The sequence below is a fragment of the Vulpes vulpes genome, chromosome 4 (genome assembly GCF_048418805.1).
Source record: "Vulpes vulpes isolate BD-2025 chromosome 4, VulVul3, whole genome shotgun sequence".
Lineage (NCBI taxonomy): Eukaryota > Metazoa > Chordata > Mammalia > Carnivora > Canidae > Vulpes > Vulpes vulpes.
The window spans coordinates 71,915,541-71,929,436 of NC_132783.1; the positions used below are offsets into that span (position 1 = coordinate 71,915,541).

General features: G+C 39.2%; 1 protein-coding gene across 21 annotated transcripts in view; it reads right to left on the reverse strand.

Moving 5' to 3' along the window:
* Window positions 1–13,896, reverse strand: part of ANK3 (ankyrin 3) — a 661,480-nt gene that overhangs the window by 149,516 nt on the left and 498,068 nt on the right. For all 21 annotated transcript variants that reach the window (XM_072756074.1, XM_072756072.1, XM_072756071.1 and 18 more), the window contains 5 exons: window positions 12,861–12,959; window positions 7,191–7,388; window positions 5,301–5,399; window positions 2,665–2,763; window positions 663–761 (listed from right to left, as the gene is read on the reverse strand). In XM_072756074.1, the coding sequence (XP_072612175.1) occupies window positions 663–761; window positions 2,665–2,763; window positions 5,301–5,399; window positions 7,191–7,388; window positions 12,861–12,959 (594 nt within the window). The remainder of the gene's footprint in view (window positions 1–662; window positions 762–2,664; window positions 2,764–5,300; window positions 5,400–7,190; window positions 7,389–12,860; window positions 12,960–13,896) is intronic.

The window sequence follows — 13,896 nt, forward strand, 5'->3', positions numbered from 1 at the left end:
GTGAAGGTTAGATTACATGGTTAAGGCATTTACATATTTATTTACGATTCCTGACCTGAATTGCCATTTTGATAAGCAGACCACCAACTACCCGTCTCAATAGTGACAGATAAGTGGGTTTCTTCCAGAAGCTAAATACCAGGCAGAGGATGAAGCACTCCAACTCTAAGTGAAGGCAAATCCCTGAAACCATTCCAGTTCAACTCTCAGGGTTTATGGCTTCACAACTTGTGAAGAAAAAGGAGAGCTCCTTTTTCCTTTTATGGCTGTGACAAATGACACGTAAGTCAACCAAAAGAGTTGAATCATGCATCTGAATTATGCTATTTCTAGAAGCTTTGTGTCTAAGACCTTCTGTATGGAGTGTGAAGAACTCTGGACCAAGGCTAGGTTTGGTTCCAATTCTGTTAGGGGGCTAGCAACATGCCAAGGACACAGAGTTCTTCCTGGAACTAAGTTCTTGTTCCATTTAATTTTGTAAAATAATTGAATGGACAAATGTGTAGGTATTTTTTTTTTTTTTTTACAATATCACATGGATAGAGACTTTTGTCATTACTTTATAAAAGTATCCCTGGAAGAGAGCATGCATGTGTTTAAAGGTTCTAATAAAACCAAGCGTTTTTCCCTCAACAGCACATGCTTTCATGTGTTGCACATACCTTGGCTTTCGCTTCTACCTGAGCTCCGTCTTGTACCAGGTACCTCACGACTTCGGCTTGGCCAGATCGAGCTGCCATGTGCAGTGCTGTTTCTCCTCTCTGGGGAACAGGAGCCAAAGGTAATTAACGGCAGTTCTAAAGAAGGGTGGCATGTTTTATTTGCATAAAGCTTGTGATGGAGGGCTTTTTTTTTTTAAGTAAAAAATAGTCCTAAGCATTTCCTTGTTGAAAATGAGGAAAGATAGGAAATTCAAAACACAAGAAGCTCACATCCACCAGATTCATGATGGAAGAACTGGTTTAACACTGGGGAGTCCAGTCTCTGGCAACATCAGAAGTGTTGCTCCATGTGGCAGGGTTCCCAGGGCTTGAAAGGTGAATCCCCCGAGAGCCAAGCAGGAGAGGAAATGAGCGGAGAAGGGCAGCTGGGGAGTGCTCCACGAGAGAGCCCCACACCTTGCTCAAGGGAGGCCACAGCCACCTGACACTGAAGACTGCTTCGGTAGCTGGGCAGGATGCCAGCCAGGTCTTGGCACACCTTTGTAGTTTTCAAAAGCAGTGTCAGTTTGGATATTTGTGTATACTTCTTATACCTGGACCACACAATACAAATTGCAACGAGAACAAAATATAAAAACCCAAATCTGCAAGGGCAATGTAGATACCCCTGAGGTCCAGACTTGGCTGGTGGATGCTGGTTTGCACTCTCTGCTTTACTTCAGCAGACTAGTATCCTGGTCTTTGGACAATCTCCCATGGAGCCATTTCCTTTGTCACTGGACTCCTCCACCCTGACCATGCCTTCATTTTCACCAGAGAATTTAATTCAGATTTCCATTCATTGATTTAATAAAAAATGGAAACAACATAGAAAACATGGGGAGATGGAAACAAAAAGTCATAGAAATCAAATATATTCTCTCACACCAGTGATACCCACCTAAAAATTCCTTTAATGAATAAAACCTTGCTTTACAGGATATCTGCCTCCATGGAAGGATATACAAAGACACATTTCACATGTAACTTGTTAACTATGTTTACTGGAAAGGCATTGGGGTATAGTTTACCATATTATCCAGGGTTCTCTTTATGAAGGGAGATATTCTCTCTCTGGCATTAGTAACAGAAAAGGTTATGTGTCAGTTGAGAAGCTGGCCTGTTCCTCTCTTGTGGTTGTGTTGATTGGGGCTCCCAGAAGAAGAGAGCCTTACTGAGGCCCACTCACAGGGTGAATGTGCAGGACCTTATGGCTTGCTCTTTCTGTGCCAGGATATGGTTCATTTGATTTTTACTGCTTTGGTGGTCCTGAGTCCCAGGCCTACCTGCTTGTTTTTCTGCTTGTGATCTGTTATGCTAATATTACTACGATGTCAAACTTAAAGTCCTATAAAATAATGTCAAATGCCATGTGTAGATCTAGGGTGATAAGTCGCTTCTTCAATACTTACTCTGAAATGAGTCTCATGGTTCTGTAGAGCAATGATTAGAGTGGGAAAATAATACCATCCAATAATCTATGAATAGGGATTTGCTATGAACATGGTTAAGCATATTAAAGAGAAAAATTACTTTGAATTTACTTGAAGTTACAGTAATGATAGTTTTGAGCCTCAATGTGAAATATTTCTTAAATGCTTCTATTGTAAAAAAAAAAAAAAAGAAAGAAAAAAGAACAAGAAAGAAAAAAGAAAAAAAGAAAAAACTTCCCCTCCACAAAGGTGATTTTTTAAGAGCATAATACCCAAAAGTAACATATCTGTGAGGTCAATGCACACAACCCTAATTCCTAACAATTTGTGACCAGCTAGTGATTAAATGGATCTTGCCTTTGAAGTAAAGGAAACCACTGTTATTGTAAAATTTTATCCTTTTAAGCAGTCACAGTAAATAGTAATTAATTTAATTATAATAAAAAATAAGTAAATAAGAGTAATCTTCATCAGTGTCTTAAATTATTTCTTACTCATAATTGGACCTACTTTCTTAAAAGGGTACTTACCACATTGGTGGTGTTTGGTGAGGCTCCATGATGCATTAGTTGTGATACGATATTTACATGCCCCATGAAGGCAGCAACATGGATTGGGGTAAGGCCCGACTAGGAAGAAAAGAGCAACGTGTTAGATTGTGATTTTATCATAAAAAGGTTTTGTCCACCAGCCTCCCTGCCTGTGTTCCATCCATCCACCCACCCATCCATTTATCTACCCACCCACACACCTTAATAACATAACCAATGGAGTGATCAGATCAGAAGCTATCAGGCCATTGCCTACTATGGCCACAGATTCTATAAGATAAATGTATCAGTACATAATCATCATTTCCTTAAAGCAGGTTCAGTGATTATGTCATATCCACTAAGGAAGAAAGATTTCATATATTTTATAAAGATCAATGAGAAAAAATTAGAGAAAAATGACTTGAAGCTTTCTTCCCCTTTGCTACCAAAGCTTCTTTATCCATATAACTGTGTGTGTGTGTGTGTTTGGGAGGGGGGGTGCATGTGATTACATACACATGCACAAAAGTTGACTTTATTTCAGATCCTAATTTGGTCTTTAAAGATGATTCCCATGCACTAAGAATCAACTGATTACATTATACATGAAAGAGCATGGTACTTAACACAAGGCCAACCTTCTAATAAATGAGCAAATCAGCATTAATAGCTTTAATCATTTAATTTTTAACTTGATGAATATTATAAATTAAAGTGACATGATTATGGCAAATAATACTAGATCTTAAATGCTAAACTAGATTTTAAATGTTCTGTTTGTCTCAAATCCTACATACACACACACCCATATACTTGTGATTTTTATGTGAAATGATGCCATTTATAATTTTTTAGAATTTCATTCCACTTGCAGCATGAACATCATAATTTGGTAAAAATACTTAATATGGCTAGAAAAAGCCAATATGGGTGTGTGTGTGTGTTTAAGAGAGTGAGAAGGAGATACCAATCTCAACAGAAATTTGAGAAATGTCCAAAAAAAAAAAAAAATACGTGAAAGGAGTTCGGCCTAATAGAAGTGAGGTAAAAGGCAGAAAAGAAAGAATTCTGGTTGACCCGCTTTCAAATAGTGGGAATTGAGGAAAATTGGAGAAAAGAACTGTATTGTAATTTGGCACTTTTTTTCCCATCAGCAGGGGGAGTCATTAGAACGTGTGCAGGGCCAAGCCCTCGTCTTGATCCACGGGCCTCTGAAAGCTCTGAGGGAGCACAGGGCTGGCAGTAGGCTCTTCTCAGTGGCTGACATCTTGGGATATTTAGTCAAACATCAGTCAAAAAAAAAATTATTTCAGAGCCCATTCTGACCTTTAAAAACGGTTGCCATGCACCGAGAATAAGGTTTTAAAATAATAGGTCCCATAATAAAGCCGTAAGAGTGACTAAAGAGCAAATCAGTATGAATATTTTCAACCATTTAATATTTTTAAAACCGTATTACAAATCAAGGCAAATATTTCATTTGCAGATAAACTGGGGCACAACAATAGTCACTGGGCTAGATCTCACATTTTATATTTACTTCAAATGCTTTATTGATGCATTCAACAAGCCTTTACTGAATGGCCTACACTGTGTTGCTGGCATCTACAGACCAGTAAGACTCAGGCCTGCCCTAACAGGGCCTGTCCTTTCTGGGGGCAGGTGAGGCCTTATGACTCTCGGTCATAAGTAAACCAGCTGGATAAGTGGTTTGATGGAAATTGGCACAGAAAGAGGTACTCTGAGGAGGAGCTCCTAGACCAGGCCAGGTGGTAAAGGATTTCTGGGAGAAGATAGCCCCATATCCCATCCTGAAGGATGTGTAGGATTAGCTGAGCCAAGAGGGGGTGATGTATGGACAGTACAGAGATTGGGAGGTGAATGAAAGGATGTCCAGTCTAGGGAAGTGCTGTGCCTGGAATTTATGGAGAACAGAGTGCTGGGGTGGGGTAGAGTTAGAGAGTCTGGAGTGGCTGATGCCAAGCTTGGTTTGCTGTGTTGCAGGCCCAGCACTGATCCTGGAGGAACATTTCTCTGAGTTCCATGCCAGTTTGTACAAAAGAAGCCCAGAGCTACTCCTTTTTCAACTTTAGGAACTCTGTGTTTCATTAATTCTGAATTTTTAGAACGAGAAATGTTCAGTTTACAAACACCCAGGAGGTGGTGTTATACAGAGTTTCTCAACCTTGGCACATCTGACATTTTGAGCCAGATAATTCTTTGTTGTAGAGGGCTGGCCTATATGCTGTAAAATATTCAGTAGCATCTGACCTCTAGCCACTAGGTACCAGTAGTACTGTCCAGTTGTCACAACTAAAAATACCTCCAGACATTGTGAGATGTCCCCTGGGGGGCAAAATTGCCCCCACTTGAGAAGCACTGCATTATAGGATTTCATGTAAATGACACTTTCAGCTATGGCACCATTTGCCCCTGCGTATGGAGCGGGTGTTTTGGATGATGTGTTTGCACTCATCCCCCTCTACCACCTGTCTGTTCTCTGGACTTGCAGCCCATTGGGTGAGGGTTCAGTGGCACCCACACACATGGCAAAACTAGCTGCTCATTAAGGATGGCTCTGGGACTGTACCCTCATATGGCCTTAGGAACCCTTAAACTCCTACTCCCCTCACCTCGGTTACGGCTTGGATGGATGCACCGTGTTTCAGAAGGAGTTCCATTACTTTAATTCGATTCTTCTTGCAGGCAATATGAAGAGGGGTAAAGCCATTCTGGAGAGGACAAGGACACAGAAGTACGTGACTGCAAGCCACTGAAATCCAATTCCTCTGAGTGAGGGAAAATGTTTGCAACATGATGTTCTTTAAGGATTTGGACAATGAGAGGTTAAACAGAATGCAAATTGTTTTCTGGAAGCGTAGGTAGTCTCACTGCTCCTAGAAATCCACAGTACTCTGGTGATCATGAACAGGAAGTGAATTTTTGTCACAGCCTCCTGCTAGCATTTTTTTTTTTTAGATTATTTTATTTTGGAATTCACTCTTCCAGATAATCTGTCCCTCCCTCCTCCAATCTCATTTCAAATACAAACTAAAAACAACTGGGCCCAAACATTTGTCCTCAAGCCAAAACTTTGCCGATGCCATTCAGTATTCTCTGCTGCATTTTAGGGCACCTACGAGACCAGTTTCTAGAACGTTTTCATCCTTTACAGTTTTAAGTTTCAAATAACTGCTAACTCCAAGGAAGCAGGAAACAACCCAATGTTATCTGGATCATTTGCTTTAGTATTTAATCTAATAAAGGAATCTGCTTTTTAACAAATGACCTCCCAATGGTACTGCCTGTAATTGAGACCACGGAGCATTTTTCAGTGGCCACAAAGGACTCTAGAGTATAAAAGCTCGCATCAATGTCACTACAGGTGCTTCCATAGCCATCCCGAGACCATTCACCTGGCTATAGTCCATCTCAGGATGACTGGCTATAACCTTCACATGTTGTGAAATCTTTAGAGGCAGAGGAAAATGAGAGTGAATGTCCACACCCTGTCTTAAGGCTTTTTTTTTTCTTGCATGGAAAAATGAGTCATGATGGCTAATTTCTTTTCCTCCCTTCTCAGAATTCAAAGATATGTCTGATACACTGGGCAGGTCAACAGCTCTTGAAATGCTGCTGTGGTAAAAGCTTTTAGAGTGACAATGACAGGCTGGGGTCAGAGTGTTCCTCAGTCCTCATGTCTCCTGCCCACAGAGCTGCAGAGGAGCTGGGGATCCATTTAGACAGGGAGACAGCACCAGTTGGAAAGGAACAGTGACCCTTCCTAAATCGTTGGTCGGATGACAGCCTTTACCTCAAAATTCCTAGTAAACTCACATGTTTTCCCTAACATTCAGTGACTGATTTTTTCCTAAACACGAGTACCTATTCTGAACTAAATTTAAACAGCTTACCAAATTGGGGTAATTTATTTTTCCAAAGACAAAAACACCATCTTGCTAAGAAAATCAAGTTACAGTACAGCTAAGGGTTAAAATAACATTATTTTAGGAGTGAAGACAAAAATCAGACCCAAATTTTCATTTTTATCAGAAGGAAAAAGAGTTGAAAGGCCATATATTAACTTACATGGTACACATTATACAAAATTTCAGCTCACAATTTCCTAGACTGTTGATGTTTAAGAGAATGTTTTTTTAACTATTTTGCCTCATGTTTTTAGAGTTTAGAAGAAAATTTTAAGTCACATAATTATAACTTTACCCTCAGTAAGATAAGTGGGACCACCTGAGTCTTTTTTATACTTACACAGTCTTTGGGTCTTATTTCTGTAAGAGATTCACCAGTGTGACCATAAAGAGATTAACGAGTTAGCCACATCAGTCTTGTTCATGTCAGAAATAGGTTGTTTCTTTAAAGGATATTTGACAAATTTGATAAGAAGTATATTCTACTTAATTAGACCTTTTATTTTTATCTCCTCAAAGTAATCCCTTCACATGTGGAGGCAGCATGTTGTCAGCAAGACAACATGGGCTGGACCTGTTGGCTGAGCCACTCACCAGGGCTTTGGCATTGGGGTTAGCTTTCTTGTCCAGGAGAACCTTGGCAACTTTGTAATGGCCACAGTGGGCAGCCACGTGCAGGGCGGTTAGGTAGTCATTGGTGACATCATCCACGGGCACGTTATGCTGGAGGAGAAGCTGGACGCAGTTTAAATGATCCCCTTGTGTGGCCATGTGCAGTGGAGATAATCCATTCTGGAACACATAAGAAACTCAGAATTCATTCTTTTACTTTTTAAATGCAAATGTGCCAAATACAAAATATAGTACAAATATGAAAAGATGAAAACCTAGTTTTTCACACAAAAATGCCTTCTCTTTTCAAAAGGTTCTTTTTTAAAGTTTTATTACTTAAATTCCAATTAGTTAACCTACAGTGTAATACTTTTAATTTTAAGCAAACTCTATACTATACACAGGGCTTGAACTCACAGTCTCAAGATCAAAGTCACATGCTCCCTACTGAACCAGCCAGGCATCCTCTTTTTAAATGGTTTTCATGATTGTTTTGAACTGCAGCTACTTTTAAAACCAGTCCTCTCACTTCTTTTATCAGTTTCTGATAAACTGATAAACTGACTTCTTTTCTGATTTAAAATTAGTGTGAACTGAGGCACCTGGGTGGCTCAGTCAGTTGAGCATCCGACTCTTGATCTCAGTTCAGGTCTTGATCTTGGGGTTGTGAGTTCAAGCCCCACATTGGGCTCCACACTGGACATGGAATCTACTTTAAAAAAAGAAGTATAGGGATCCCTGGGTGGCGCAGCGGTTTGGCGCCTGCCTTTGGCCCAGGGCGTGATCCTGGAGACCCGGGATCGAATCCCACATCAGGCTCCCGGTGCATGGAGCCTGCTTCTCCCTCCGCCTGTGTCTCTGCCTCTCTCTCTCTCTGTGACTATCATAAATAAATAAAAATTAAAAAAAAATAAATAAAAAAAGAAGTATAAATTGCAATAGTGTCCATTATTTACCATATTCCCAGTGAACTGGAATTCCTTTTGTTTGCTTGTTTTTAATTAAAGATTTTTAAGCAATCTCCATACCCAGTGTGGGGCTTGAACCTACAACCACAAGGTCAAGAGTTGCAAGCTTCATCGACTGAGCAAGCCGGGCACCCCCAGAATTCTTGATATTAAAGAGTGAAAAGGATTAAAAAAAAAAAAGCAGAGGTAGTTTGGTATTCATTGCACTAGTTTTTATTTTGTCTTTATAACTTACTAACACTTAATACTGATACTATATTAATTTGCTTAATAAAGATCCGACTGAAACAACACATTTCATTTCATACCTATGTAGAAATGAAAATTTCCCCCTTCCATCAATCTGGTGCCCCCCAGTGTCTATAAGGAGGAAAGGCAAGGCACTAATTGCTTGCCTCAGTTTACATCAACTGGGTCTAGGCACACAGTTAATCATGTGTGGGAAAATAAGTCAAAAATTCTTTAAAGAGTTGCAAGAAGAAATGAATAGGCTCAAAGGCAAATGAAGCCTTAAATACAGGTTAGAGGGACAGTTAACATCCAGTACTTGTTCCCAGGGAAGGTAAAAATAAGATATTAAGACGTTAGTCTTTTCAAGCACACTTCCTTTAAATATGGAGGCAAAGTAGAGGAGCCTGGGAAATTTCTAGAGAATCTAATTATCAAGAGAGGCTCTATTAATCACTGTAATATAGTTTAACATATCTGGGGGTAGGTGGGAAGTGAGTGTAAATTCAGTTTCCAAAAAACTTGTTACCGGTGAGCTTTGAAAATAATGATGTATTAAACAGGCACTGATGACACAGGTATTTCTGAATCCTCTGAGTCAAGTTATTTCCCCTAATTTATCTATAAATGATATAAGATGGGAGATCAGGATAGGAAGAAGAAGTGCAAGCCTTCCTCTAGCCTCTTAATAGTACCATTCACTCACTGTGATATATTTCAACTATTTGTATTCCTTGAAAGCAAGAGGTTCATGGATTATAATTTCCCCAGATTGCCTGGCAGAGAGCCTTGGATTTATAGAGAAATAAATATTCATGTAAATGTAAAGACTTCATATATGGTCAATCAGAATATTTCTGCCTAAAAAATTCCACTTTAACATTTTGAATCAAAGTAGACACTAATGTGAAACAAAGGATGGGAACATTTCTCGTTTGAGATACTGCCACCCACAAGCATATGCACTCATGCACTCCTTTACTTCCTGCCAAGGCATTCCTTTGCTTTATATTTTGATACAGTCCTAGGGGCCAACAGTGAAGTAAACAAAGAAACAACATCTCAGAGAACAAATACTTCATGGAGAATAGCAATGGAAGGCAGTGCCGACCAAAGAAGGAAATTCTCTAATGACACACAAATAACAATATATGAGTAGGTAACTTACAGGTCGTTGGAGAAGGAGAAGAAAGGAAAAGAGCATCTGTCCTAGGGGCAAGGGTCTTATTACATACTGCACCCTCATAAAGCTGAAAATATAGATCCAACTTGGTGGGTTTTCTTAAAAAGATGAAAGCCTTGAGGAATTAGACAGATGGCCTTAAAGACAGAAACACATTCATTCACTTAATGTTCATTCAGGAAATGTTTTCTGGAGGTCTACTATGTGCCAGACATTAATTTAGATGCTTGGGGTACTGCACCGACGGAGGTAAAGCTCTTGCTTTCATTTTACAAAAGAGAGATAACAGACAAGAGGATAAGCTAACAAGAAGGCCTCTGTGAGAAGAAAACGTTTGAGTTGAGAAATGGGTGGAGATTGCAGAGATCTGGGCCAAGCTGAGGAACTCAATCAGATGAGGACAAACCTGGTGTATTCTAGGAAGCAGAAGCAGGCCAGCTGGCTGGAAGATGGTAGGGAGCAGAACAGGAGATAAGGTAGAGAGGTCGTCAGATGCTGGTAAGGGATTTATTAGTGCAGGAGGACACTTCTGGAGAAATATGGTGGGTATGACCTATGCATACCCATCCTTTTCTAAACTCTAAAGTAATTTAAAAGATAAATTTTGCAAGGGCATGCCCACCCACATCCACTCCCAAATCACACAGGAAAGGAAACAAAAACAGATGTGTGATGTCTATAAATTTTAGAATGTGAAAAGAAGGTTTAGAGTGTTAACACATCCAGCAGAAGAGAGAAGGCAGAGCGCTAAGTGTCTGTGGATGGGCATCATCAGTGGTGTACTGGTAAACGTTTAGCAACAACAGCTCTTTGAAAATGAAAAACCCCGATATGTAGCATTTGCCAATCCCCATGGTGTAAAGAACCCTGTGATGACTGATTTCAAGCCATCAACATGTCACTGAATATAAAATTGGAAAAAGATGTACATAATAGGCTCAATGATCTGGATCCAACATACCGCTAATGAAATAAAGACCAGTGATTTGTCTCTCAAATGTCCAAAAGGCAGGAACACAGGACACGTTGGAAGATAAAGATGAGGCTTAGAGTCAAAAGAAGGATTGGTTTACCTGTGTATGGAGCCGTCAGGTTTCCAGGTCTTTTGGACCCAGTAAAGCCAGACGATCTCCCTATGTCTCTTACAGGAAATCAAGAGTTTAGTGTCTGACGAAACTGAAGCAGAGAGATTCTGGATGCAGGAGCCTGGACAGAGCATTGGACAGTGGTGAGGCTCTGGACTAAGACCAGGTACTCACAGAAAAAAGGGAGGATGGTATGGTCATCAAGAGTTAGACTGCCTGGGTTCAAATCCTTGTTCTACCATGAGATAAGATATCTTGAGAAAGTCATTTTATCTCTTTGGATCTCAGTTGTCTCATCCATAAAAAGGGAATAAAAGTAACATTAGGACCTCATTGTGAGGATTAAATGGATTGAAATATGTAAAGTGTTAGAGCCTGCTATGTAGTAGATAGCATGTAAATATTCATTCTCACTATCATGATTGAAGTGTGCAGAGGACCGGGAGAATGACAGCCCCTTCTTTTTCTTACTCTGCATGTATTGACACAGCTGTACACTGCAAAAGATTGGAAGATTCATCTCTCAAAAAAATTGAACTTCCTAGAAAACAGGGCAGCTGATTGGGACCTGGGGGGCCACCACCACCTGATATACTGGAGTGGAGCCCTGCCTACACTCACATAGAGTTTCTATTCAATTGCTAGTGTCTGACACTGATGGTCAGGTACAGACATTTGTGGGAAACACCCAACATAAAGAGAGAGCCAAAGCCAACAAAGAGAAAAACAAAAAATGTGAGGAATTAGGGACAAAAGAGAGACAGAAAAAAAGTAAAGAAAAGTTATCTTGAGTGTTCTCAGAAAGGTAATAAACTATATTGCATCCATTAGACAAGAACTGGATGCTTAAGGAAAAGAAACTATCAGAGAGCAAGAAAATGTTCTTGCATGTTACAAACACAGAAGAAAAGACATCAAGGAAATCTCTTGGAAAGAAAGAAAAGACAGAGATGAGCAAAAGGGAGAAAAAACTGAGACAGCAATTTTATTTTTAGCTATGCCTTACTGTTCTGATAAAATGAAAATTAACTTTTAAGAGAGTAAAGGTTTCTAGGCAGGAGGTGACATGAGTTGGTTGACAGTTTATTTGGCCACTGTGACCGCATAGGGAGTGGGACCGGAAAGAGCAAGGTGGGACACAGGGAATAGGAAGCTATTGCAGGCTTTAGTCTGTGGTGAGGTGGCTTGAAAGCAGTAGAGGTGGAAAAAAAAAAAAAAGATACAGACTTCTTGAAAGGAAAAAAGCAGAAACAGAATGGCTTAGATGAGAAGTACTCAAAAGGCCAAGGTGTCATCACATACCATGAAACCTTGTGGCTGTTTAACCCTGTGGGTGATTCCTCCCTGCCTCACTAATATAAATCCTGCATTACAAGTAAGTGAGGGGATTATTCAGACCACTTCCACCCTGGTCCATCTTCACTGGGGTTGTTGAGGAAACACTGACCAGAGAGCAAACAGGAGTAATTATTTTTTGTTGTTTTGATGATGTTTAGAAATAAGGCTTTTTATAAAGCTTAGTGCAGCTTCCAAAAATCACTGATTAGATTAATGTAAGCAGTAGGGATTCAGGTAGTTTATGTGCCAAAATTTATTTACAAATATCCTCTCTTTTTAAATAGTGTCAAAAAGCTTTGCCATAAAAATCTAGAAGACATTTTGTAAAACATTAGTTTTTGGGCAATCATCATGCATTCCTTTTGCATAAGTCAATTTCCCCAAGGCCCAAGCAAGATGCAATCTTTGCAATGTTTCCAGCCTTTATCAGTTCAACGATATCCTCTTTAATAATCTGTAAGCCTCAAGAAAAGAACCAAGGGGATGGAGAAAGAGAGCCAGCACCCATGCATTAGAGACTATAGATCTGGTATTTTCTTTCTTCAACAAGCAGTCATTGCTGAGCTACGGAAATATCATAGAATGATATCAAGCAGTCAGTGTTCCTGAAACAAAGTAAAAACAAAGGCAACGCATACAAAAATGACTTTGTGGTGGAGTGGATTCTATCAAAAGGCTTCATAAACCCAAACAAATTGTGAAGTTCTCCAAAGATTCAAACTAGCTTACTCTTAATTGCTAAGTTGGAATGATATCATTTTTCTAGGATTCAAAAGGCAGTTAAATAAGTTAAATAAGCAGTAAAGGGATGTAAAGCTAAATAATGTCCAAAAATTTGGGAAGAAATTACCTTGGTTTTTGAAAGAATGGGGGCAGCTCGATCGAGCAGCATTTCCACCACCTGCTCATGGCCACTCCTCGCTCCACAGTGCAGGGGCGTTAGACCGTCCTGTTGAACAAAGGCAACATCTTCTGTTAGATCCGATGGGAAATTCTGTAAATGCAGTGTATTTCTTCAGGATTTGGTGTAGCATCCAACAGGCTGTGGACCTGTGACTTTCAAACACTTAGTCAAATATATCAAAATAATTTCCTATTTTTAACTAGAGAACTAAATTTTTTTGTAAGTTTAAGTAGTTATAAATGGTTAGTTTCCCACATATTAGAATACTCACTGTTAAAAATAGAATTGTTTCACTACTCTTTCCATATCCGATGGAATCGAAATGCCGTAAGTAATTTGGTATTTTCCATTTAAAAAAATAGAAAATAATTCCTTTTAAAATAGGAATTTGTAATAGGAACTTAACATTGGTCCTTTCCTTCTTGCATTTCTGTTTCCATTTCACTTCCCCTATAAGGGGAAGTAAAGAATCTCAAGCAGACTCGCAACATGGGTCTAGATATCATGACCCTGGGATCATGATCCTGAGAAGAAACCAAGAGTTAGATGCTTAAATGACTGAGCTACCCAGGTGCACCTATACTTGAATATTTTTAATTAATTACCATATCATATCTCTTTGCTATGAAAATATATGTTAAATTTTAAAAAGTTTAAAGATTTCCTGAGAACATAAGTCTTTAAAGCATCAAAAATAAATCTCTAAAACAGTTACTATAATTATTCAGATACAATTGGTCAAAATAGTGAAAACATATTACAAACTTTATGATTATTAAAAGCACCAACTTATTAAAAAGTTCCTCTCTTAAAGAGATGTATGTGTCATAAGTACTTCATGTATCTATTAATGAATATTAATTATTGCTGAATGATACAGGGTCAGCATCAACATTATCCCATTTTTAAAAAGTCAAATGCAGTTTTAAAATTTTTTTTCTGGGACACCAGTGGTTGAGTGTCTGCCGTTGGCTCGGGTTGT